Source organism: Pezoporus wallicus, unplaced genomic scaffold (assembly GCF_028554395.1).
Source record: "Pezoporus wallicus isolate ANWC-B61680 ecotype Strahan unplaced genomic scaffold, APGP_CSIRO_Pwel_v1 scaffold_7387, whole genome shotgun sequence".
Classification (NCBI taxonomy): Eukaryota; Metazoa; Chordata; class Aves; order Psittaciformes; family Psittacidae; genus Pezoporus; species Pezoporus wallicus.
In genome coordinates, this window is record NW_026639536.1 from 3,772 (window position 1) to 31,590 (window position 27,819).

The window sequence follows — 27,819 nt, forward strand, 5'->3', positions numbered from 1 at the left end:
TTACTAGCAGAAAAATGTTAACTCTTTACCTTAGACATGAAATTGAATCATCTCGAATTTGTCAACAGGAAGAAGGTGGAGAGTGATTATGAGGCTCTTCAGGATCGACTCCATACATCGCCTAATAAACTGTCTTATGATATCATGGTATGTACGCTGTAGAGTTCACACAAGGAAATGGGCTAAAATTTTTAGTAACTGATATCTGCACTGGTAGTGAGGTGTTATTCAGGTGGCCGTGTAGTACTTCGTAATGTTATGGTTATTATGGTAATAGTTAAACCTTTGCTTTTGCTTCTTTCTCTTTGAAAACCGTTGTAAATTACAGTGTTTCTGACAACTGAGAACCAATGACATAAATGCTAATAGTAAACCTGACATATTTGATATGTAATTCTATTGTATAGAAAACTGTAATTATGACTGAATGTCCTGAGTTCAGCAGTGCAGTCATAACATGACTTATGTTACTTACTCATTTCCTGAGAAGAGCGTGGCCATAGTATTTCCTGATTCATGGAAATAAACCCTAGAACATTGATTTTTACGTAAAAAGGTGCTGCTAATTTTTGTTTCACAGATCTTCATATTGACATAGCGATCTTTTCTGGTGCTTTGAATCTTCCCTAACAGCTGCACAGCTCCCTGTGTAAACTTTACCCTGTTGGCTCACCAGAATTTTGACCAAATTGGCTTTTCTCTCTTTCTTTTGTCCCTCCTCCCTTCTCAGGTCCAATTCAAGTTATATCTTTGAAGGGAGGGAAGTTGTACTGTAAATAACTGAATGGCTGATTTCATCCCAGAGTGCCTGGCTGCTTTCTTCCTTTGACAGCTTGGCTCAGCATATAGAGTTGAGTTGTTAGTAAGACGGCGTTGAAGTATTCTTACCATGTGGAAAAAGAGAGTGTTTCCCTTTCCTGTGCTAATGATTCAGCACTGGATTTTATGTGTGTAGTCCATTTACTATGTGTATATGTGTGGCCATATGTTGTAAAGCAAAAAGATTGTGTTGTTTTGAAGCATAGCAAACCCCCTTTTTTAAATAAAAAAAGCTAGCTAGGGCTTATTCTTAGTTAAAGCAGCAGTGTCAACTCACATCTGTTATTTTAAATGTATGTAAGTGGTTCCTATCCTGTTAGCCAAATATTTTCATATGTTTTCAGTTTTGCTTTCATCATCTTGGGGGAAGAGTGTACAGGCAAATAGTGCAGTCTGCTACTTGAAAACCAAGTTGGGAAGGGTACATGTGTAGGAAAAGTGCATTTGGCATAGACTTAATGTCAGGATGCTGCCTGCTGGAGAACTGTTTAAAGTCATGGTACCCTTCTGGATACTGGAACTAGGGAAGAACACTTTCCAAGGGAACTGATCCACTAGGCCAAGTGCTCTGCTTCAGTATAAATGTGTTGAGAAAGCAAGTGGCTATCCTGAGGAAATGAAGGAGGTGGCAGAGGAATAAAGTAGAAGGAACTGATACAAACTGGCTGAGACAGAACTCTTTTTACCCTAAGAAAGAGAAAACATGAAGTGGATGTGGTTTTTAGTGTTTTGCCACCTTCATTTTAACTTCAATTTGATTTTGGTCTCCTTTGCAGTTGAAGCCCAAAGTCAGCCAGACAGGTGGCAGTAGGTCTGAGGGGGCTGGTGCAGGAGGCAGGCGTGAGGGTGGCCAAGGCTTCTTAGGAACAGGACTTGCCCAAGCACTGTCTGTAAAGTGTGGGCTGTAGAAGGTTTCTTAATTCATGAAAACAATGTTCCAGGCATTGTAATATGTGTTAGAACAGGGCTTACACATCTTAAGAAGCACCTCTTAAAGTTGTAAAATGTGCTTATCCCCAGTGTACTCCTGTCTGAAGTATTCTGAGTCAGTATTTGGAGAGTCATTAGAGGATAGGTATTGCTTGGTGGAGCATTGCTTGAAGGTTGAGGACTGGTGAATGATAAAACAAAGTGAGCTTAAGCACAGTCTGATCCTGCTAGTAGCTCCGCAAACTCACACTGAGGTTTCTAGTTACTTACTATTAGCAAGACAGATATTGAGAAAAGCAACTTAAGTTTGAGTTAAGTTTGAGTATTTTTAACATTTTAGTAAAGGTAAACTTGCTGTTATTAGGAGATGAATGTAGTCTGTGTATAACAAATATGTAACTCACCCAAATGATAATATTTTTGTCATCAAGGCTTACATGTTTAGATTAAGTGGATTGTTTTCCATGCGAGCATTCCACTATTCTATAATTTTATGTCACAAACCAACTTGTCTAGTTAAATACTTTTCAGATTTTGTAAGTACAATACTAAATTTAAATTGATCTGGTCATTTGAATAGATACGAGGGGTTAGTCATTAAATAACTGCTGTAGAATTTTTATTTCTTTAACTCTGTATTTTATTTTTTGCTAAAAACTAAGGCATGAATGACTGTCTAGGCTTTATTTTCATTTGTAATTTTCAGCAGTTTCTTCTCTGCCTTTCACAGGTACCTTTTGGTCCTCTTGCCTTCATGCCAGGAAAACTTGTCCACACTAATGAGGTTACTGTTCTGCTTGGGGAGAACTGGTTTTCAAAATGCTCAGCAAAACAGGCTGTTGAGCTGGTTGAGCACAGAAAAAAACGTATGTATGCTTCTGAACATAAATTAATAGTCAAAATTGTTTTTGTATTAATATATAAAATTAGTAGCATATACACTGTGATTTTATGAGCTTGCTAACAGAAGTCTTATTCAGATGTAATACCAGTTTAGCACCTTATTTTCCATCTTTATATTTTATTGGATATGTCTAATTTTTTTAAGGATCTAGCCAGAGCTTCTTTTTTCTTTTTCAGTGATGCATCAGCTTAAGTTACCAAAATTCAGGTTTTGATGTTAGATGTTAGAATACAAGAACAGTCAATATTTGTTCATGTTTGATATATGAAAAAGTAAAAAAAGAAAAGAAAAAACAAACCAAACTAAAACCCCCTTTCACTTTTCTTTAATGTGAGAAATGCTGTATTTTCTTCCAGAAAGTAGACATCACATTGTACTTTTGCTCTTAGTTACCTTATATTCTGTTTATATATTCTGCATATCTATTATAAACCTGTATTCTGTTCTCTTGTCTTTCTTTGCTGCCTTCTCCTCTGTTTTAGTTTTTTTTGTTAGTTTGTTTGTTTTTGTCCATATAATTTTACAGCTTTCTTCTTTCTCTGCACATGCTTTACTCCTGCTTGTTGGTTTGGGTTTTTTTCTTACTTGCTGCTCAGCTGCATTTCTGCCTCCTGCCCTCAGCGTTCCTATCGATCCACTGCTTCTCCCCAGATGTCGTGCTGTTGGTGACCACCAAATTTATCTCCCATAGCAGCACATCACAGAGTCAGACAAGACAATTCCTGGTTTTGTTTTCAGCTCTTTTTAGTTGTTGATGAGATCTTGGCTTTGAAGAGCCAGGGACACCAGTAAGTAGTGTGCATGGTGCACTTTGAAACCTCTTTATGTTAGAAAGAATGAGGGCCTAAAATATTTGATGTAAACGTTAAGGAAGGAAAAGCACAGACTTTTCTCAGATTATTGGATGTGACAAAGTTGGACAACAGCCTCTGGTTCAATCCGTCTTAAAAGGCTCTAAGAAGCTTAAACCACAGGGTAGTAAGAGAAGGAGACTATGGAGCCTTTTTATGGGGGTCTCAATGAATTAAAAAAACTTTTTAGTTTGTAAAGTGAATTGTTTCTCGCTCTGTATGGTGCATTTTAAAATTCAGTGAATGACGCTGGAGGTGTTCATGATGCACAGTGGCAAGTTGAAAACACAAAACCCTGAGCTTCCCCTGCAGTTAGGTGAATGAGCCCTTTTCCAGGTGACCCTTTCCTCATGGGGTCCTGGCCACAGGAAGGTCTGTCCTTCAGCCTGCCCTGATATAGCAGTAGCAGTCAGTTTTTCTCCTTCTTGGTAGCTGGTGCAGCATTGTGTTTTGACTTTCAGCCTGGGAACAGTGCTTGATAACACCGATGTTTTTAGTTGCTGCTCGGTAACGTTTACTCTGACTAAGGACTTTGTGAGTCTCATGATCTGCCAAGGAGGAGGGAAAGCCGGGAGGAAGAAGAGACAGGACACCTGACCCAGGCTAGCCAAAGGGGTATTCCATACCACAGCACGTCATGCCCAGGGAGGTAACTGGGAGTTACCCGGAAGGGCACAGGTTCTTCTGGGTTGGGCTTGTTTCGGCGGGTGGTATCGTATTCTCTTCCCTTGTTATTTTCTCTTATCATTATTATCATTGGTGGTAGCAGTAGTGATTAGTGTTATACATTAGTTACTGGACTGTTCTTATCTCAACCCGTGGGAGTTACATTCTTTCGATTCTCCTCCCCATCCCTTCCCCTTGGGGAAGGAAAAAAAGAGGGTGGAAAGGGTGAGTGAGTGATTGAGCTGTCTGGCTGGGTTTAAACCACTAGACTTTTACATATATTGAGATTACTTTGAAGAGCTGAAAGCACAGATGAGAGCATTTTGTATGAAAACTATCACCACCACTCTTTGATTTGAACTTTGGAGGGTGCCTCAAACACCAAAAAAAGCTGTGGATGATGCTGGGACAATCCCAGGCACAGCTACAGGTTGGGCAGAGAAGAGATTCAGAGCAACCCTGTGGAGAAGGACTTGGGGGTGTCAGTTGATGAGAAAATTGACATGAGCCGGCAGTGTGCTCTGACAGCCCAGAAAGCCAACTGTATCCTGGGCTGCATCAAAAGAAGTGTGACCAGCAGGTCGAAGGAGGTGATCCTGCCCCTCTACTCTGCTCTTGTGAGACCTCAGCTGGAGTATTGTGTGCAGTTCTGGTGTCCTCAACATAAAAGGACATGGAACTGTTGGAACAAGTCCAGAGGAGGGCCACGAGGATGATCAGGGGACTGGAGCACTTCCCGTATGAAGACAGGCTGAGAAAGTTGGGGCTGTTCATCCTGGAGAAGAGAAGGCTGCATGGAGACCTCATAGCATCCTTCCAGTATCTGAAGGGGGCCTATAAGGATGCTGGGGATGGACTCTTCATTAGGGACTGTAGTGATTGGACAAGGGGTAACAGGTTAAAATTTAAACAGGGGAAGTTTAGGTCAGACATAAGGAAGAAGTTTACTGTTAGGGTGGTGAGGCACTGGAATAGGTTGCCCAAAGGAGTTGTGAGTGCTCCATCCCTGGCAGTGTTCAAAGCCAGGTTGGATAGAGTCTTGGGTGACATGTTTTAGTGTGAGGTGTTCCTTCCCATGGCTGGGGGGTTGGAACTAGATGATCTTAAGGTCCTTTCCAACCCTAACTATTCTATGATTTTGTGATTCTGTATTGATGGGAATTAAGTGAAGAATAAAAGGTGCATGTGAGAGGTGGTCACTGCTATGTCCAGTGGTGGATGACATGGCTCATTGTCCTGGGTTCAGCTGTAACAGTTATTTTTCTCCTTCTTAGTACCTAGTGCAGTGCTGTGTTTTTGACTTTAGCCTGAGAACAGCACTGATAGCACACCAATGTTTTTAGGTTTTGCTAAATAATGCTTACCCTGATCGAGGACTTTTCAGTCTCATGTTCTGCCAGTGAGGAGGGTCATGGGAATCCGGGAGGAAGCCGGGACTGGAGACCTGACCCAAACTAGCCAAAGGGGTATTCCATACCACAGCACATCATGCCCAGTATAGAAACTGGGGGGAGTTACCCCAAAGGCCCAGATTGTTGCTGGGGCCGAGCTGGGTATCAGTTGGCGGCTGGTGAGCAATTGTATTGTGCATCACTTGTGTTTATATTTTATCTTCCTTTTCCCCTTTTAGTTTTATATTTATATTCTCTACCCTTCTTATTTACCTTCTCATTATTATTACTGTTGGTAGTAGTAGGGTTTTTGTATCATACCTTAATTACTGGACTGTTCTTATGTCAGCCTGTGGGATTTACATTCTTTTGATTCTCCTCCCCATCCCTCCAGGAGCAGGGGGCAAGAAGGGGGATAGTGAGCCAGCGGCTGCATGGTTCTGAGTTACTGACTGTGCTTAAACCATGACACTTACGGAGGATTTGTGTCAGGGGAGGAGTACCCTGATTGCACGTGGTAGGAGCTGTGTCTTCTGAAGTTGGGGTGGGCACTTCTCAAGGCATCGAATATTTTTGGGGAATGGTATTTTATCCAGTAGGAAATGCAAATGCAGAGCATTTTTCAGGGGAGAATCTTAAAGTATTTCTTAGAAGCACCTTAACTAATAGACATGACTGCACTTTTGAAACGTAGGTTGTTGTTTGATTTAAAGTCTACTGCTTTTGAAATACCCCAAGTGTCTGAGCTGTTTCTCTGTGCTTCTTTTTGGAAAGAACGGGCATTTGCTGGAGTAGTCTTTTCCAAAATGCATAATTTTCTTTCTGAACTATTTACTGCAAGTAATATATTTTTAAGTAATTGTAGTTGATGCACTGTGAAATACCAGCAGGGGAACAAAGCATACAATACTGAATCTGTTCAAATTAGGATGAGAGTAATCTCATATGCGTGGTGGTAGTTGTGTTTTGCTTTGACTGCTTCATACATAATTCCCTCTTCTGCATGTGCTGAGGGGAAGGAAGGATCTGAACTTGTTTGTAGAAGTCTGAATCACTAAGGAGGTTTTATTTTCTCAGTACACCTACAAATTAATTTTGTCTACTTAGTGCATTTTGTAGTCATTTTGTGTTTATTAATATGTTTTCACACATCCTTATCTGAAAGGCCTATCGTTATCATAAATGCAATCTGAAACGTTTACAACTGCATACCCTATCCAGAAAACTGTATGGGGAGTAGCTATGGATGTACTTAAGACATTTTAGCATCAGCCTCTAGACCAGAGAAGTACTTATAGAATCATAGAATCATAGAATCGTTAGGGTTGGTAAGGACCTTAAGATCATCTAGTTCCAACCTCCCTGCCGTGGGCAGGGACACCTTACGCTAAATCATATCACCCAAGGCCTCGTCCAACCTGGCTTGGAGCATTCACAACCTCCCTGGGCAACCTATTCCAGTGCCTCACCACCCTAACAGGAAAGAATTTCCTTCTTATATCCAACCTAAACTTCCCCTGTTTAAGTTTTAACCCATTACCCCTTGTCATGTCACTACAGTCTCTAATGAAGAGTCCCTCTCCAGCATCCCTATAGGCCCCCTTCAGATACTGGAAGGCTGCTATGAGGTCTCCACGCAGCCTTCTCTTCTCCAGGCTGAACAGCCCCAACTTCCTCAGCCTGTCTTCATAATCAAATACTAAAGTTCACAGGCAAAAGGAGAGTTAAAGAAAAAAGTAAGAATGCTGAGAAAATACTTTTGAAAATAGTTATTCAACTAAAATATTTTGCAGTTAAGTTTTCCCTCATTCTATGTTCCTGTCTGTAAAATAGGAATAGCAGGATGCTCCACCATACTTGTATGTTGTGAAAATCAGTAACTGAAGGTGTATGAGGCTTTTTATATGCTGCAGTACTGGTGATCTTTTAAGTATCATAAATAGAGAGAAGCAATGCTGAGGAAGGAGCTAGCTAGATCCATTAAGTTAGTTAATACTTTAAAAAGTTTCTTGGAGTGTGACTTTGCTGATCCCATGGTAGAGAGAATCTCTTTGCCTCCTTCAGAGTATTGTGTGGGACATCTTCTTCTTGTATTGCTTTAATGATTCAAAAAAAGAATTTTAAAATAGAAAATCAGCTTACTTCTTCACAAAATCTTTTAGTTCCTTCAGAGTATATAGGACCAGTAGGTGCAAGGTCTTACAGATCCTCTGTTGAAACTAATTTATGTAGTAAGTCTTCCCTCCTGAAAATTTGCATTTGTATTAGTTTTGAGTTGAACAAAGATTGTAAGTCTATTAATATTATTAGTATAAGACTTTAATTGTGCCCTCTTTCCCGCAATTCTTAAGTCTTAGCAAAGCTGTGTTTCCTTTTCAGGCGTTTATGACCTTCTTCTTTTGCAAATTAATTTGGTTTTTATGACAACTTTAAGGTAAAAGTGAAACTTTTATATTTATATTTATAAATTGCTATTGAAAGGATTCATTATTTAATTTGGATGAGGGGATATAGAAAGCAATATCTCCAATGTACTTATGTCTGTGAGCTGGGTAGTTCTTAAAGTAGGTTTGCAAAATTGCAATAAAGGGTAGTTGCCCATCCAGAAGAGCTTTCTACTGTGTGCTAAAAGTACAGTTATTATGGCATCAGTGTATTTCACTTGTCCATTGTAACAAAATGTTTGAACACAGTAACAGGAATGAAATTTCAAAGGATTTTTAACAGTATGTTTCAAATTCCAGTCTTAATTTTGTCATACAGACACTCCACCGGGATGTTGTTTTTTTTTTTTGTATTTAGAAGACTTTTGTTCAAAAAGGCAGTTCTTGCTCACTTTTGTATTGACCTGAAAATTCAGCTTTTTGGCTTGCAACATGAGCTAAATGGTTTACTTATCTCCTTGATTAACTTTTGGGGAAAATTACAGGTAACTGTATGTTGCTTTGTTCAGCCTGTTCCAATAGAAGATAGCATATGTACCTTCCTTCCCATGTATAAGCTACTGCTAAAAGGAATTGTTACCCAAACTAAGTTGCAATGTATATGTTTCCTTAACTCCTACGACACTGTGTCTGGTTCACCCCATGTTTCTTCTGCGAGTAGTTTCACCGTTTGTGTTCAAATTTACAGACAAAAGATCTGCAACTTCTTCTTAATGAATCAAGTGGTTAATTTGTCTTTTTTTCCGTTCTGGTTTTAAGTAATTACCAACCTGTCCAGTTGTTATCTGCAAGCATAGGAGTCTCTTTATACCATAACCTGCCAATTTTAACAACTGTCTTTCTTGGGCTTAAGTGAAGCTGAATCCGTAATCTATATTCACGCAGTATCCTTAAATTGTAATCCCTGTCTCTACTGGCTTTTAAGATTACTTTTTCTTCATGCTGCTTGTTAGCTACATATCCTGGGTTCAGCAGTAGCAGTCATTTTTCTCCTTCTTAGTAGCTGGTGCAGTGCTGTATTTTTGACTTTCAGCCTGGGAACAACGCTGATAACACCAACGTTTTTAGTTGTTGCTAAGTAATGTTTACTCTGACCAAGGACTTTTTGAGTTTCATGCTCTGCCAGGGAGGAGGGGAAGCCATGAGGAAACAGAGACAGGACACCTGACCCAAACTAGCCAAAGGGGTATTCCATACCACAGCACGTCATGCCCAGTATATAAACTGAGGGCAGTTACCTGGAAGGGCTAGATCACTGTTCGGATTGGGCTGGGTATCAGTTGGCAGGTGGTGAGCAGTTGTATTCTCTTTGTCTGTATTCTTGTCATTATTATTATTGGTGGTGGCAGTAGTGGTTTTGTGTTATATCTTCCTGGACTGTTCTTATCTCAATCCGTGGGAGTTGCATTCTTTCAATTCTCCTCCCCGTCCCTCTGGGAGAGGGAAGAGGAGGGGGGGGGGGGGGGGAGGAGGAGTGAGCAAGCAGGTGCATGGTTCTGAGTTACCGGCTGGGCTTAATCCACAACACTACAGAATAGCCCTTGATTGTACATTTTGATACATGCATAACTAGTCTTCTTGTTTATACTGCCTCCTATACAATTTTCGATATTTTTTCCATAAATTTCTGTGAAATGCTATAAACAGTTGAGGGATAAGAAAACGTGATTTTGTTTTCCCAATCTTGAAAAAATATCCTTTTATTTCTCACTGTCCATTTGCACTTGGCAGTATTTATTTGCTGTCAGCATAGTTTTTAAGATTTAAAACCATTTGGAATATTGTTAATATAGAGATGTAGAGTCTTTTGTGCTATTGTAGAGATCAGACAGATTTAGTAAAAACTGAAAGAAAAGACATATAAATATAATAGCCCTAAAATAATCCCTTTATTAAAGGATTAGGAATGGGTAAATGATACTATATTTTTTACTGATGTATTACTGTCAGATCTGATGGCAAAATAAAAATACTAGGGCATGAGAAACAGTTTTATTTTGGTTACTGGCATTTGAAATTTTTCTCCCAAGTGTTTTTAATGCTGGTTTGTAATGGCATGCCACTCAAAGTTTGTTACTAGTGAGCTAAGGACGAGTGAGGAGATTTGATGTTTTCCTACCAAATCTAGGGATTTGTTTCAGAAGTTAACATTTTGATTGTGCAAATATCTCATGAAATAAGTAGAAGGCTTTGTTCTAGTGATTTAGGGCCTGGTCTTGTGAGATGATGCATACTGAATAGAAAACATTGGCTTTTCAGGCAGTCCTGCTTTTTCTCGTGGGACATGTTTGTGTAGAGCCCATTCTTTTCCTGCTGGTCCCTGTTCTTGGGGTGACCAGCAGCTCTCTGAATTCAACTGTTTTGCGAGCTGCTCTAGAGAACTGAACTACTGAAATGAGCCCTATGAGGATAACATATGCAGAACCCATTTCATGACACAGTCTTGGGTATTCAACTTAGAGAAATGGATGAGGGAGCTTAGCTGTTTGGAATGGCTTTTTCATACTTGAACACTCACATACCTGGCTGAAAATTGAACAATTTTGTGTTTAAAGTAATACTTGCTTTGTGACTGTCCTGGGTTCAGCAGTAGCAGTCATTTTTCTCCTTCTTGGTAGCTGGTGCAGTGCTGTGTTTTGACTTCCAGCCTGGGAACAGTGCTGGTGATACCGATGTTTTCGGTTGTTGCTAAGTGATGTTTACCCTGACCAAGGACTTTGTGAGGCTCATGCTCTGCCAGGGAGGAGGGGAACACCTGACCCAGACTAGCCAAAGAGGTATTCCGTACCACAGCACGTCATGCCTGGGGGGGGGGGGGGGGGGTAACTGGGAGTTACCTGGAAGGACAGGGGCTTCTGGGTTGGACTCGTTTCTTGGCCAGTGGTATTGTATTCTCTTCCCTTGTTATTTTCTTTTATCATTGTTGTCGTTGATGGTAGCGGTGGTGATTTGTGTTATCCATTTGTTGCTGGCCTATTCTTGTCTCAACCTGTGGGAGTTGCACTCTTTCGATCCTCCTCCCTGTTCCTCCGGGAGCGGGGAAGGGGAGAGGCCCGGGGGGGGGGGCCTCGATTGCTATCAGCCTGGCAACACTCACTGGGAGTGAGTGAGCAAGCTGTCTGGCTAGGGTTTAAACCACGACAGTGACGAATTTCCTTAGAAGTAACAGCTCTTCCTGATGGAAACATCAGTGAACAATCAATTGTGAGCACATTGACAAGCCAAGGCTTCAACTTTAGTTTCATGGTATTTATATGTCGGCAGTTTTAAAAATGTACTTAGCTTACCTAGCTTCCATTTTTAATATTTTCCAGTTTTCTTGAAAAAAGTTATTGATTTGACCTCCTACCTAAAATAATGTTCTTCAGATCTAAAGATGGTTAGACACATTATCTGACTGAGTTTTCTGAAGCAAAAACATTCCATAACCTTAACCTTTTCCCTGACCCCATGCTTTTAACAACTGTTGACATAGTTTTATGCTGTTACGTGACCATGCTCGGATGAAATCTGTCAAACAGATCCTTGAGTTATTAGGCTGTCTGAGTCTGACCTTTGTGCAATCAAAGATATGTGACTTAAGGGTTCAGATTTGCCATGGCAACCAGTCCAATTTGATGCTGTGAGAAAAGGTCTAATTGTTGCAGAAATTTAATGATCTAGAGCAACATCAGGGCTGTGAGATTTTATGAACTGTTTACACTGTAATTTCCATTTTGTTAATGCAGTCTTTTTTTGTAACCCATTCATGGCTAGAGCATAAGTGGCTGGTTTTATTTAAAATAGCAGTGCATGTTCTAAAAGATGGCTCAGTGGAAATATGCCACTATTTTGGAACGTATTAACACAGTCATACATAATTTCAGCCACCCTTACATACTTTTCATTCTTTTAAAAATATTTTGGCTGCTTAGACCTTTGACAGACTTGGCATTTCTGTCATCGCAAAAGGGATTTTACTCTTTCTCTCCTCAAACCTCTTCTGATCTGCTTACTGATTGAGTGCCTGCTATAAAACAGTAGGAAATCGGAGAAGGTCTTGGGGGTGGGGGCTGTTGTGTCACTATTTTTCTCCTTTTATTGGCATGTGACCCAAGCAATATTCTGTTTAATAGAGCGAAATAAAGCTTACTTTACTTACTGCTACTGGTAAGAAATATGTGTTCAAAACCAGCGTGGTCAGAAGGTATCTGAGATACTTTTTACCACTCTGTATCAATAACCTGAACTTGTTGCACTTGTGTCTAATTTAAAAAAAAAAGATAATGAGCTATTTTAAACTTAATATTGAAATTTTAGAGATTTAACTAAATACAACATAGTTTCCTAGAAGAGAGAATTTGTGTGTGAGATATACCTCTATTTTTCATGGTGAACCTCTGCTTTTGATTCATTAGAACGTAGGAAACAATATCTCTTAGGAGCTAACTGCATTTTTCAATACATCTCAGTCTAACTCAGAAATATATCCAAGAAAGAAACAGACAAATTTTTTTTATATGCATTATCCATTCACTTGTTGTCCAGCTGGACTAAAATTATCTATGCAAACTGCTGTGAAATATTGCTTTATGTATGATAACACAAACTAAGCTATTGCTGTATAGGAATTTGATAATACCGTGCAACATCTGGAACCTAGTTACATGCCCTGTGTTGAGAAAAACAGCAGTAGTCCTAAATTTTAATAGTTGCAAAGTAACATGCACTATATGTACATCACTGATAAATTGTGAGAGAACATGTTTTAAAGCAGTACATTTAAAAGGAAAAAACAAAATAGAATGAGGAGAACTTTTAGCTTTTTATTTTCCTTAAAGCTGGATTATAAATCATATTTTCAGCATGAAATTACTTCAGTTAAAATGTTAATGCTGTGGGTACATATGTCATGTTTTGCAGAGCAATTGTGATTTTCTTTTTCAGATGTAAGAAAAGTGTTGGATGATTTGCAAAAAGTCATGAAGAATTTTGAATCACGAGCTGAATTCACGGATCTGCAGAAAATGAGTGATGTAAGTGAATTGTTTTGTTTCATCCCAATTCTGTAATATTTGTAAAAATCTGGAAAATTATGTATATTCAGATTGATAAAAGGGTATAAATAATGTAGTAATTCCTGTCTTGCATATCACTGCATTTGCTGCTATGTATTATTTTAAAAATATCTAGGCTGTTAATAAGCATAAACCAGTTCATTTAATAATCCTAACTTTCCATCTTTATAATTAGTCTGCAGGTGATTTTGTTGACATAAGAGAAGAAATTGAAGATAATAGTATTGAAACAAAAGGTAAATGATTTATTAATAAACACATGTCTTAATTTAATTTTAAGCAAAATATTTCTTTTCTAGGATTAACACTCCTTATGTGGGATTGACCAAATCATTTCACTGTATCCTTTACATTTAAAAAATTGCTTTATTCAATTTAAAAATTATTCATCTGAAGTGGGAATTATGTGCACTCTCTATCAGCACCAATCTGTACTGAGATTGAAAGAGAAGTAACTAAAACAACAATTTAGCGAATATTTTGAGGCACCCTGGGCTTCATCAGCATAGGAATTGGTTTTGTTCACATGGAAATGGTCTGTATCTCTGTGGAAGACAGGGACAAGTATCCTGAGCATCTCATTAGTTTATTGCTGACTTCATTTTTCTGGATTTTAATATTTCCCTTTTTTTTTGTTAGTGTATGAAGTTAATGGCGGTGCTTTGTAGTGGCAGTGAGTGAGCACAGTGGATATTGGAGCAGCAAGTGGTTATCCTCTGTTGTCTTCGAGATCTGATGTGGTTTCATAACGGACAGAAGTTTTGTTAGAATGAGGAGAGAAAACAACTGGTTTGTTAAAGCACTTGCTGATGTTCAGGAAGCCACGTGCATACCTTGGTAGTCAAGTCAATGGTTAACACTGAAGTGTAGCAGAAAGAAATTGGGAGGACGTAATCTGAAAATCAAATTGAAACAGATTGTCAACTAATCCTTCCAAATTTTATTTATTAATTTTGTAATTATACCAAATGAAATCCTCACAAGCTGCTCTGATTGCTTGGCTTACCTCAATTTATATTAAATATTTTTATATATATATATATATTTATATGAAAAATATTCAACCTTTTCTTAGTGAGATGATGAAAAATGCTATCCGGTGGAAGAGTAGGGGGGGACGCATTCCAACATTACTTTCAGTCACCTGTTTTCTTTTTAATCATAGAATCATAGAATAGTTAGGGTTGGAAAGGACCTTAAGATCATTAAGTTCCAACCCCCCTGCCATGGGCAGGGGCACCTCACACTAAACCATGCCACACAAGGCTCTATCCAACCTGGCCTTGAACACTGCCAGGGATGGAGCACTCACAACTTCCTTGGGCAACCCATTACAGTGCCTCACCACCCTTACAGTAAAGAATTTCTTCCTTACATCCAATCTAAACTTCCCCGGTTTAAGTTTTAACCCATTACCCCTTGTCCTATCACTACAGTCCCTAATGAAGAGTCCCTTTCCAGAATCCTTGTAGGCCCCCTTCAGATACTGTAAGGCTGCTATGAGTTCTCCACGCAGCCTTCTCTTCTCCAGGCTGAACAGCCCCAACTTTCTCAGCCTGTCTTCATATGGGAGGTGCTCCAGTCCCCTGATCATCCTTGTGGCCCTCCTCTGGACTTGTTCCAACAGTTCCATGTCCTTTTATGTTGAGGACACCAGAACTGCACACAGTACTCCAGGTGAGGTCTCATAATAGACTAGTTGTTCAACAATGTCACAAAAAGATTCTTCAGAAAAGTTAGTTCATTAGTAGTGTAAGAAATGTAAGACCGCACAGCAATATAAAGTCAAACTTGGGCAGGAAAATGCTTTGGGAAAAGCATCCTGTCTTATTTAATACCTATCACTACATAGGCATGTTCCATAAAAAGCATTGATCAGGATCAAATCCTTCAGATTCATACATGAGTGAAACTGTAAGTTTTGCCTCACAACTGCTTTTGATTCCTGAGTCATAGAGATGAGTCCTGGTACATATGCATGCATACATATGTGTATGTATTTACACACACACACACACACACATTATACAAATATTCAAAATTAAAGTTAATTATTTGAATAAGGAAACATTCCTGCAATTAGAATTTAACAGATTAAGTATTTGACAAGCAAGATTTCTAGATCACAGCCTTGACCTTTGTGTGGCTTAAGATTGCTCTGTTTTGGATTAAAACCAAAACCAAATTTTGATTTATTAAACTTTCAAGTGGAAAAAAAATCAAAACACAGCAAGATACAGGAACATAAGGAAGTAACCACAACACTGAATAATCAAGAAATCAATAAACAATTCAGTATTTCTTTGGTGTTCAAATGACCTTCCTAAATTAGAAGCTAATACAGTGTGCGCAATACGTAATTTTTAGCTCGCTGATGTGCCAAGTAAACCAGTAAATCTAAGTAGGCTGGTAACTTTTGATTTAATCTTCTTAACTGGTTTGATGGGTTAACTGTAAAGATCACCGAATCAGTCAGACATTAATTCAGCAAAAGCTAAATAAAAGACAGCACTTAGAAAGTAATATGCATGCAGAGAAAATATTATCCAGAGACTATTAGAGTATTATCCTGTGCTGGTGTTCTGGTTCATTGACAGTTTCACTTTTAACAGTTAAACAATAATTTGAAATGGAAAATGTTCTGCCCATATCCTTTAAATCCCTTGTGGGTTTTCCCCACACCCCAGTAGTTTTTGTTAGGTTTTTTTGTTTGTTTCTTTTTTGGTTTTGGTTTGTATTTTTTTGTCAATTGTTTTAGTAATTGCATTTTTTTTTTTTTTTGTTGTTGTTGTTGTTACACAGGAAAATATGGAACTGCTCACAAACCTCACTCAAAGCCAAAATTATCAAATGTTTTTGAGGTGGATATTCCAATGAATGGAAGTGATACAAAATCCATGGGCCATTTTCAGTCAGAGGAGGAACTGTGGGCCCACTTGGAAGAGCTTGAGAGACAAGAGCTTCTTGGTGAACCCGACAGATACAGTGCTGCAGTAGCAGTGTCATGTTTGGAGCTCAGAAGACTACATGCATGTGATTCTGTTTGTACACAAAGGATCTTGCCGTGAGTGCAAATAGCTGACTAGGCTGATGCAGTTAAAATTATAATAGGTGGAAGAAAGGTGGAACATGAATAAAACATGCACTGCAAGGCCAAAGGTGCTAAAACCTGCCTCTGTTGTACAACCATGGCAGTCCAGCAGTATAGTATTTTTCCTTTAGGATTATAAAAAAGGGGGAAGTAAAATCCATTTCCCACAGGCTAGAAAAATCCATTGTTTGCAATGTAGGAGTTAGCACGTTTAGTATTTAATGGTATCCTGAGATCTGTTCTGATCCTAAAGCAATACATATATCATTAGCCAGAATGTCACAGTTTTGGTATTTCCAGTTGACATGGGAAGGACATAGTCGTTCTTATAGAGTATAGAAAAGGTTTCACCATCTGGCTAAAAATACAGTAACTGGCTAAAGAAAGTTACGTACAGGCTTGTTCATTATTTTATATCTGTGTCTCTTGAGTATGAATTGCCTCAGTTCACTTGGATATTTTTCATTTCATAGGATGCCTAATACAGTTGAGACAAATGGAGAAGATACAAGCTCCTCTGAAGAGAAAGAAGATAAGAGGACAGATCTGAATGGGATGTATAGAGCAGAAGACTGTATTACTCAGGACGACTTCCATAAAGAAGTAACAAATTCAGACTTGTTTGGTGGCCAATTTAATGGCTCTACTTATTATCACAGTGATGATAAAGATGACATAGATGTTGGAGATAACTCTGTTCCAACTATTTTTTTCTCTCACACTGTTGAACCTAAAAGGGTTTGTACTTTATTATTTTTATCTTCTTAAGAGATTGGATAAAACATATATACCATATCTAAGATAGAAAATTTTAGATAATGTAGATAATGTAGAATAATAATTATAGGTGACATGTTGGGTTTTTTTTCAAGGGTTTGAAACCCACTGTTTAAATCTGCAGTTTCAAATACGGTATTAAAAAAATGGTCTTCAAATGTATACTTTGTTGTCCTAGCTTCTGGCTGTTTCAAAAGGTAGTATCCTGTCTAGGAGTTTTTAAAATTACTTTTTACTGGACTCGAAATTAACTGTTGAACAGCTCAGCTGTTGAGCAGAGTTAGAATAAGCAGATTTTCATATATTATATGCAAAGTCTGTGCATATTAGTGCAAAGAAATGCCTCAGCCTAATGCAAGTGATAAAGAATAAAAAACTCGCACTGTGAATGTTACCATTCATACGTTTAACTTGTCTATGCTTCGTAATTCTCAACTGCTTGGATAGGAGAATGTCAAAAGTCAGTTTGCAGCCTGGTTGTTGATCATTTGTGATGGTCAAGACCATCATTTGTGTTCAATTTTCAGGTAAGAATAAACACAGGAAAAAATACTACTTTGAAATTCAGTGAAAAGAAAGAAGAGGCCAAGCGTAAAAGGAAGAACAGCAGCGGCAATGGCCATGCAACTCCAGAGCTGCCTAACATCAAAACCCCAGAAGACATTTACCGGTGTGTGAGATTTCCCCTCAGCAGCCCTTCTATTTTCATTTCTGTTCACCTATAGTACGAACCAGAGCCTACTATTTCCTGAAAGAAATATCTGGAAATGAGTTTACTACTTAAAAATGAAAGTTTGTGGCTTCTGCATGGTGCCATGCTTTCATATCCACAAAACATTTCTAAGCTTAAAATTTCCTTTTCCAACTAGCAATTCATCATTCATCTACTTTTTCAGACCTTCTGAAATTGAGGTAAATTTGCCAGTACATGTCATCTGGATAAAGGGATACAGCAGTGATGTTATATGTTCTGGTTAATTCCATGTCTTTTGCTTCTGTGTTTGTTTTCAAACATAACTGACCAGATCTATCCTTTGTAATACTCCTTCTTTACCAAGATTTACTAATTGCTGGGTTTTGTCTCTTCCTTCCAGTATCTTCAGAATATCCTCAGGTCTCTGTTGGCATAGTTTGTCTTGCATTTGTTCTCCCTGACTTTAGTCACTCTCTCTATTCTTTGTAAAAATAAGTGCTCACCTGTAGAACACTCACAGTCAGAGAGCTTGAAAAATGCTTTTGGGCATAGAGGACTCTATAAACACAAAACTAAGGTGATGGGAGAGTTAAACTAAGTATTTAGGTTTGTAAAGATGAACACAGACACCTATTATATTGGTTAATTAAGTGCTTCTGAAAATCACACTGCATTTTTATGTCGGTATATTCAGGCACCTAAATATCTTAAAAAATGTGTCACAAAGCGGGAAAAGTTAAAACCCATCCTGTAATTACATCTTCTGGGACTGAAGATGAGGTAAAGGATTCTTCCATGGTGTTCTCACAGAGCTCTGTAAAGGAACCCCATCTTCTGTAGAGAGATGCAGGTGTTCCCAGGAGTGCCTGATGAATAAAGCTGTTAAGAAACAAGTAATACCCTTAAAACTCATCCAGTCATTGGGCTCCTCCTTCATGAGTTTGATAAAGTTGGCGCTGTCCTCTAACATGACTTTTTCTCCTCCACCCACCCTTGACTTCTTTAACTCATGGAGATGGAGTACAAACTGTAGGAAGAGGGTTCTTTACCAGTTTACAATCTGATTGATAATACTTGAAAAGAGTCTCCATGATGATCTGATCTTAAAAGCTGATTTTTCCCCCTCTTTTTTTTTTTTTTTTGACTGAAAGCAGGAGATTATGGCACTTGTCAGGAACAAGATTCATCCTTTCCATGTGCAGTGAATGTTTCAAGTATTTGTTTTTATATTCTACACTTGACAAAGACTTAATTCTAGAGAGCCTTCCATCATTGTGATCTTCTGTTTCGCTTCACTGAAACAACTCTGACAATTGTCTAGTTTACCTTCTTTCTAACTTTGGAAACTTACACTATTCTGTTTTCTAACACTTTTCAAAAAGATATACGTTTTCTGCTAGAAGAGTATATCAACTTAATGCTTGAATAAAAAGGGCATAACAGTGTTTGCTCTACAGAACTGATTCTTGTACATTGGTAAATAAAATGCCTCTGAAGATACAGTATTGTAATTCTGCAGCAAAAAAAGTTAGAAAAGCACATAATAATTAATTTGTACAAAAGACAAAGCAAGATCACTGTAAATTTGTCATCTGATTCTGAAATAATTTATTAAAATTAACAATTTCATTTATAGAATCTTTGTTGATGTTGTGAATGGAGAATATGTCCCTCGTAAATCAATTTTGAAGTCTCGAAGCAGAGAGAACAGTGTTTGTAGCAATACCGGTGATAACAGTGCTGCTGAGTTTGATGATAGACGAGGAGTTCAGAGGAGTATTAGCCGTGATGAAGCCACTCAGAGTGACAAGAGTGAAAGCATACTGGAGGAGGAGGAGGAGCCGGAGGGGCAGCAGCAGCAACCGAAAAAGCTTCCACACTTTTCAGGGACAACTAAGGTACAGTTTTTAATCAATTATTGATTGTTGGCAGGGATTAAAACAAGAAAACTAATGACTTTAGTTGCCTATACCATCAGTTTGTTTTCTTTAAAATAATTTTCTAACTCCTACCTAGTTTGCTTCAGGAGGACAAGGATCACCTGCTACAAGCTCAGGAGTGTTGCATCCCAACCAGAAGGAAGTGCAGCAGGAGGGCCAGGAGATCTCCATGGATGGATAAGGAGCTCCTGAGGAAAATTGAAATGAAAAAAGAGGCTTATAAAAAGTGGAAGCAAGGACAGACAGCCTGGGAAGAGTACAGGGATGTTTTCCAGGAAGCTTGGGACCAGGTTAGGAAAGCTAAGGGCCAGTTAGAGTTAAACTTGGCTAGGGATGTTAAGGATAACAAGAAGGGATTCTACAGGTACATAGCAAATAAAAAACAGACTAGGGAGAACGTAGGCCCCCTCAGGAAGCTCTCAGGAGAACTGGCTACACAGGATTTGGAGAACGCTGAGGTTCTGAATGACTTCTTTGCCTCGGTCATCTCTGGCAAAGGCTCTGACCACACCACCCAAGTCTTGGAAGGCAGACACAGGGACTGTGAGAATGAAGACCTTAGGCCCACTGTAGGAGAGGAACTGGTTCGAGACCATCTTAAAAATCTGAACGTGCACAAGTCCATGGGTCCTGATGAAATCCATCCGCGGGTCCTGAAGGAGCTGGCAAATGAAGTTGCTAAGCTGCTGGCCATCATATTTGAAAAATCATGGCAGTCAGGTAAAGTTCCTGATGACTGGAAAAAGGGAAATATAACCCCCATTTTCAAGAAGGGGAAAATGGATGACCCGGGGAATTACAGACCAGTCAGTCTCACCTCTGTGCCTGGCAAAATCTTGGAGCAGATTCTCCTGGAAGGCATGCTAAGGAACATGAAAATCAGCAAGGTGCTTGGTGACAGCCAGCATGGCTTCACTAAGGGGAAATCCTGCCTGACCAATTTGGTGGCCTTCTATGATGTGGCTACAGAACTGATGGACAGGGGTAGAGCAGTTGACATCATGTACCTGAACTTGTGCAGAGCGTTTGACACTGTCCTGCAGGACATCCTTGTCTCTAAATTGGAGAGGCATCAATTTGATGGATGGACCACTTGGTGGATAAAGAACTGGCTGGATGGCCACACGCAGAGTTTTGGTGAATGGCTCAATGTCTGGCTGGAGACCAGTAACGAGTGGTGTCCCTCAGGGATTGGTGTTGGGACCGGTCTTGTTTAACATCTTCATCGCTGACATGGACAGTGGGATTGAGCATGCCCTCAGCAAGTTTGCTGATGACACCAAGCTGTGTGGTTCGGTTGATATGCTGGAGGGAAGGAATGCCATCCAGAGGAACTTGGACACGCTTGTGAGGTGGGCTGATGCCAACCTCATGAAGTTTAACCATGCCAAGTGCAAGGTCCTACACCTGGGTCAGGGCAATCCCAGGCACAGCTCCAGGTTGGGCAAAGAAGAGATTCAGAGCAGCCCTGCGGAGAAGGACTTGGGAGTGCTGGTCGATGAGAAAATGAACATGAGCAGGCAGTGTGCGCTTGCAGCCCAGAAAGCCAACCATATCCTGGGCTGCATCAAAAAGAGTGTGACCAGCAGGTCGCAGGAGGTGATCCTACCCCTCTACTCTGCTCTTGTGAGTCCTCACCTGGTGTATTGTGTGCAGTTCTTTGTGTCCTCAACATAAAAAGGACATGGAACTGTTGGAACAAGTCCAGAGGACGGCCACGAGGATGATCAGGGGACTGGAGCACCTCCCATATGAAGATAGGCTGAGAAAGTTGGGGCTGTTCAGCCTGGAGAAGAGAAGGCTGTGTGGAGACCTCATAGCAGCCTTTCTGTATCTGAAGGGGGCCTATAGGGATGCTGGAGAGGGACTCTTCATTACGGACTGTAGTGATAGGACAAGGGTTAATGGTTTAAAACTTAAACGGGGAAGTTTAGATTGGATGTAAGGAAGAAATTCTTTCATGTTAGGGTGGTTGGGCACTGGAATATGTTGCCCAGGGAAGTTGTGAATGCTCCATCCCTGGCAGTGTTCAAGACCTGGTTGGACGAGGCTTTGGGTGATATGGTTTAGTGTGAGGTGTCCCTGCCCATGCAGGGGGTTTGGAACTTAATGATCTTAAGGTCCTTTCCAACCCTAACTATTCTATTCTATGATTCTATGACATTATGACAAGTTCTGTCATAGGCATCCTGGGGGCAGAGGGGAGGAGACAAGGCAGGGGCTTCCCCAGGACCTGAGATTTGACAAATTAGTCGCTTGCTGGTGTGACTGAAACCAGCGTCATGTCTACTGTGTCATCCTGAAAGTGCCCCTGCAGGATATATAGCAGGATTTTTAAAAAAAAAAGAAAAAAAGAGAAATCTGTGCTTCATGGTTGATGACAGGGAAGAGTTGATTGTCTGCAACCTGTGTTGCACAGCTGCCTGGCATCTTTCCGGGTGGTGTTTTTAAGTTTTAATAGACACAAATGTCAACTGAGTTATCATTTGGACTTGCCAAAGGCAGAGGAATTGACCTATGGAAGAAATCACTGCACTTTTGCTCATCCAATTCCAGTCTAGGGCCATTAGTGATGCCAAACAAATCTATTTTCACATGTTTGGAAAGTTCAGGGCTTCATCATAAAGGAAGGAGACTGTACAACATAAGGGAAAATGTACAGTTGCTTAGGAGCCAGGTGAGTACAAAAATTAAATATAGCTGCTGCTCTGAAATTCAGAGCATTCTTAAGTATTCTTAATTTTTATTATGTAAGAACTTACACTATTTTTTTTTCAAACTAGATGAAACAGTTTTCAGTATTTTCCAATGAAATGGGCAAGTTCAATGAAAACCCTATTTTTAGAAAAAATACTTTCTACAGTAAATTAATTCCTCATAAAAGCTATTGTTTATTATCACTTTTCATACAAACAGCTACAGATGAATCCAGGCAGGATGTGATTGGTGGTGAAAGGTCCATCTGTAAAGTTATCACTTCATGTTGTAGATTTTCTGGAATATATTTGCTATATTTTTATAAAATATCTAAGTACACTCAGTCCATTTTCTGAATATGGCATGATTATTCTCTACAGTATTGTCCTGGGTTCAGCAGTAGCAGTCATGTTTCTCCTTCTTGGTAGCTGGTGCAGTGCAGTGTTTTGACTTTCGTCTCAGGAACAGAGCTGATAGCGATGTTTTGGTTTGGCCAAGGACTTTGTGAGCCTCATGCTCTGCCAGGGAGGAGGGGAAGCCAGGAGGAAGCAGAGACAGGACACCTGACCTAAACTGACCAAAGAGGTATTCCATACCACAGCACGTCATGCCCAGGATGTAACTGGGAGTTAGCCGGAAGGGCTGGGAGACTGCAGGGTTGGAGGAGGTATCGGTCGGAGCTTGGTCGGGCTGGGGGGGGGCGAGTTATCGGTCAGCGGGTGGTGAGGTGTTGTATTCTGTTCCCTTGTTATTTCCTTTATCATTATTATCATTGGTGGTAGCAGTAGTGATTTGTGTTATACCTTAGTTACTAAACTGTTCTTATCTCAACCCGTGGGAGTTGCATTCTTTTGATTCTCCTCTCCGTCCCTCCGAGAGCAGGGGGAGGGTAAGAAAGGGGGGGAAGTGAGCGAACGAATTACCTGACTGGGTTTAAACCACGACAGTTCTTTTTGGCGCCCAACGTGGGGCACGAAGGGTTGAGATAACGACAGATCTGACTGGATTAAATAGTCATTCATCACAATGACGATTTATTGGCTCTCAGAGTTGTTTCTCTTGATCTCACAGCTTCAGAATGTTGTAACTTACGTAGAGCCGGTATTTGCTGTGTTAGTGTTTATCAAGTGTGGGGCCTGGGCTAAGGTTCTTGTCTCACTGTGCTTTATGGCAATGGCTTGTAATACAGGCGGGCTCCAGCAGCAGGGCGGGACGGACGTGGCCGTGGACTTGTACCTGGCCGTCCGGCTGCTCTTCACCGTCCTGGCCCTCACCCTACTCTCCATCTTCGTGAGGCTGCGGGGAACTGAGGGGGAGCGGTCCCGGGAGCCGGCGGCTGCTGAAGCGGCCCGGGAGAGCGGCCCCGGGGACCAAGCGGCGGCGGGAGCGGGGCCGGAGGCCGCGAGGGGACGGCTGCCGGTGGAGGAGGTCGGGGCGGTCGAGGAGCGGAAGGAGGCGGCTCCCGAGCAGCGGGATAAGGCGGCGGAGGAGCCGAGCCCCGCGGAGGAGCCGAGCCCCGCGGCCGAGCCGAGCCCCGCGACGGCCGAGAGCATCCCCCGGAAGCCGCCCGCAGAGCCCCAGGAGGATGCAGGAGACCACGCAGCATTTCCCAGCAAGGCAGAGGAGGAAGAGCTGGACTCAGGAAAAGAGAAGCTGGCGGTGGGAGAGCCGGCAAGCACAGCAGCTACACCAGCCCCAGTGACAAGTACAGCAGCATCAACTGAGAGTTCTGAAGGTTTTGAATGGCCTTTGGGTATCCTTGGGACCTGCCTGCTGATTGTGATGGGGATCAGCATGTTGGCACACATACAGGCTGTGTTTTACCCACAACCATTTTGTCTGATCTCAAAAGTTAAGCAGAGTCAGGTTTGGGTCTTGTCTGGGGTTAGACAACAATATAGGGGGACTAAGAGATTTTCCCCAAAGCTGGACAGTCATGAGTGGCAGGGTGTGTGGGACAGTATGGGCAAGTATCTAGTCCACTGGGCCCCTCCAGTGCTTTGGAAGCATCGGAGATGGAAGGCAGCTGTATGGAGTCCCCAGCAGCAAGCTGCAGAAACTGCTGAAGGGGACAGTGAATTATTTTAAGCCTGGTGGGCCCATGGCACTTCAGGCCATCAGAGCAGAGATGCAACATAGAGATGGACTCATGATCGAGGGGTGGACTTAACAATGGACACTATTGCCCAGATTATTCACGAGTGTGAACACTGTACACAGTCTCTCCTGCTCTGGAAGACTGTTAAAAGAGATGGAGCCTGACATCATGGACCAGATGGACACAGCAGCTTTATAGGGACTGGTCCGTGCACTAAGATAAGAGTGATGGTATATTGAAAATGTGGAATCTGAGCATGACGTGAATGGTATGGAATAAGGGGTGGATAATGTCCTGGGTTCAGCAGTAGCAGTCATGTTTCTCCTTCTTGGTAGCTGGTGCAGTGCAGTGTTTTGACTTTCGTCTCAGGAACAGAGCTGATAGCGATGTTTTGGTTTGGCCAAGGACTTTGTGAGCCTCATGCTCTGCCAGGGAGGAGGGGAAGCCAGGAGGAAGCAGAGACAGGACACCTGACCTAAACTGACCAAAGAGGTATTCCATACCACAGCATGTCATGCCCAGGTTGTAACTGGGAGTTAGCCGGAAGGGCTGGGAGACTGCAGGGTTGGAGGAGGTATCGGTCGGTGCTTGGTCGGGCTGGGGGGGGGGGGGGCGAGTTATCGGTCAGCGGGTGGTGAGGTGTTGTATTCTGTTCCCTTGTTATTTCCTTTATCATTATTATCATTGGTGGTAGCAGTAGTGATTTGTGTTATACCTTAGTTACTAAACTGTTCTTATCTCAACCTGTGGGAGTTGCATTCTTTTGATTCTCCTCTCCGTCCCTCCGAGAGCAGGGGGAGGGTAAGAAAGGGGGGGAAGTGAGCGAACGAATTACCTGACTGGGTTTAAACCACGACAAGTATAATGTGTTTTTAAGTAACTGAAGGAGAGAGAGCAAGACACTCCAGTTAGATATGCCTTCTTAAATGCCGTTGCTGTGTTTTTGGTTGGTTTTCTGGGTGTTTGAAATGTTTGCAAAACACTAACTTTTTTCTTTTTGCTTCTGATTTGAACACGATTCTGCTTACCTGTTTTTGAAAATCAGCATGTTGTTAGAACAAGGCTGTTGTGTGCAGGCACAGCTTTAGGCGAACTTTGGCTACTGGAGCAGAAAACAAAACCCCACTGCTTTTTTGCAGGTCCTGCAAGGAAAGAATGGCTGGCTTGTTTTGCTTTGTTTTTCTTGGTAACTGAGTTATGAAAAAGCAGAACTAAACATAGTTAATAAATCTGGTGCATGTTCCTTTGTGCCCAGTCTGAGGATCAAACCTTGGATGTAAACTGCTTCCCCTTGCCCTTAGGCATTTTGAATTGCCTGTTTTTAATACATAGCAGGGTGATTTCTTCTTAAATATGTTTATGAAAAATATTTCTGAGCTGTTTTTTTCCCAATATTTTACAAGAATAATTTCTTAGCTAAGTTAAAAAGGATTAAGTCCTATAATCAACTGCATATAAATTATAATTTTTAATCATTAAATGTTTTTATTAGACCTTTTATAGAGAGAAATAGTTGGAAGCAAGTTTGCCTTTCTCTTAAGTATAAATTTCTTTCACCATTTTTTGATCATATTTGGTAAGTAGGAAAGAACAAGCAAAACACGTGCTTGCCAATTTGTATGCAATGTGTCAGCTTGATGCAATTAGAAGATATTAAGTCATAAAATATGATGTATGATGGAAATGATTACATGCTTCAACTTTGCAAAGTCTGCATTCTTTATCCAAAATGAAACTGTATATTACATCAGCTGTTTTATTTCTTGAGCATGTGTCAGTGAGGAAGCAAATTTTTAGATCATTTATGTGGTAGGAATGAGATGAAGTAGTACTTTTAAGATGCTGTCTTTCAGTCATCTTTGAACAAGCTATATTTTGAGGTTAATTACAGTTTGGTTACTTATGCAAGGAACAGTCATTGATTTAAAGATATTTCTTAACTTTTGGTTAAGAGAAATAACAATCCTAATCAGGCTAATATCGGGTAATGACCTTTATGGGCATAGCTTCACATTTGCATTTTATTAGCTCATTTTGAATGTTCTCCTCTGTTGTAGGCATTTTCTGGAACTGTTATAGAAAAAGAACCTTTGTCTCCCTCCTTAATTCCCCACCCAGTCATTACTCACCCTGTCCTGCCTACCATTCTGGAGCAGAAATCAGAGGAAGTCTTCTCCAAAGCATCAGAAGAAACTCCAAAGAGGATTTCAAAATTCAAAGCTGCCAGGATGCAGCAGCCCAGATAGGTCCTGCCCAGCCAACCAGAGATATCTGGGCGTATTTGTTGAAACTATGTAGACCTGTATGTGTGACACCTTGCTCCCTAAAAGAGTGTCCTCTTGTTAATTTGGCATCGGTTATCCTTGAAACATTTATTGGTAAGTTTAAAAAAAAAAAAAAAGGTTCAGTGTTTGAACACTTGAGTTTTCATCTCGGTGGGTTTCCCTGTGTGCTGTCACCACCTTTGTGTATGTTCGCCTTACAAGAGCAGCACTTGGTTTCTTTTTCAAAAAACTGTTCCTTGCATACACTGTTTTCATATTTAAACATAAATACCGGCAGTTTAGTGCCAGATGTGATGTTCTACATACCATATGGACCATTTTAAGGAAAATTTTCACATTTCAAATAGATTCATCGGTTATATTGCATTACTTTCTTTAGCATTGTATTCACATTGCCGTAGGTTTTGCAACTAGGTGTCTGATGAAAGTTTTTTTCTTCTTTCAAACCTCTCTGATATCTCCTGGAGAAGAGAAGGCTGCGTGGAGACCTCATAGCAGCCTTCCAGTATCTGAAGGGGGCCTATAGGGATGCTGGGGAGGGACTCTTCATTAGAGACTGTAGTGACAGGACAAGGGGTAATGGGTTAAAACTTAAACAGGGGAAGTTTAGGTTGGATATAAGAAGGAAATTCTTTCCTGTTAGGGTGGTGAGGCACTGGAATAGGTTGCCCAGGGAGGTTGTGAATGCTCCATCCCTGGCAGTGTTCAAGGCCAGGTTGGACGAGGCCTTGGGTGATATGATTTAGCGTAAGGTGTCCCTGCCCATGGCAGGGGGTTTGGAACTAGATGATCTTAAGGTCCTTTCCAACCCTAACTATTCTATGATTCTATCTATAAAATGCTGGGTTCATGTACATTGCAGGGAAGTTTCTTTGATGGAAAAGGGTATTTTGTAAAATTAAATTTTCAGTGAAAATGCTGTGAAAGTTGTGTGGTTTTTGTTGCTTTACTACTAATTTAGAAAGAACACAGAGAGGTTTTCATTTTGAACTTGCTTTTTTAGCTTGAAGTGTTTACTACCACATGGGCATAAAAGCAGTCCATTCTCTTCTGCCATTGTGTTTTAGCCTGCTGCTAAATAATGTGCTTAGAAATTGAATGCTCTTAAGGAGAGAAGAATAAACTGATTACAAATCTCCTAGTTCTTTTGTATACTCAGAAAACATTGTAATTGT

The 27,819-nt window shown here is 40.6% G+C and overlaps 1 protein-coding gene across 1 annotated transcript; it reads left to right on the top strand.

Moving 5' to 3' along the window:
- On the top strand, positions 1-27,012 carry LOC130602197 (unconventional prefoldin RPB5 interactor 1-like). The gene is made up of 9 exons (XM_057414824.1): positions 1-147; positions 2,480-2,615; positions 12,932-13,020; positions 13,238-13,298; positions 15,865-16,040; positions 16,625-16,891; positions 17,458-17,600; positions 19,261-19,522; positions 26,417-27,012. Exons 1-9 carry the CDS (start codon positions 37-39, stop codon positions 26,603-26,605), a joined length of 1,434 nt encoding a protein of 477 aa, XP_057270807.1. The 5' UTR covers positions 1-36; the 3' UTR covers positions 26,606-27,012.
- The last annotated feature ends 807 nt before the right edge of the window (positions 27,013-27,819 follow it).

Coding starts and splice junctions, on each gene's coding strand:
- LOC130602197 (XM_057414824.1), top strand. CDS start 37: ATGAAATTGAATCATCTCGAATTTGTCAACAGGAAGAAGGTGGAGAGT. Junction 16,041..16,624: donor AGCTTCTTGGTGAACCCGAC/AGATACAGTGCT, acceptor TTTTCATTTCAT/AGGATGCCTAATACAGTTGA. Junction 17,601..19,260: donor ACCCCAGAAGACATTTACCG/GTGTGTGAGATT, acceptor TTTCATTTATAG/AATCTTTGTTGATGTTGTGA.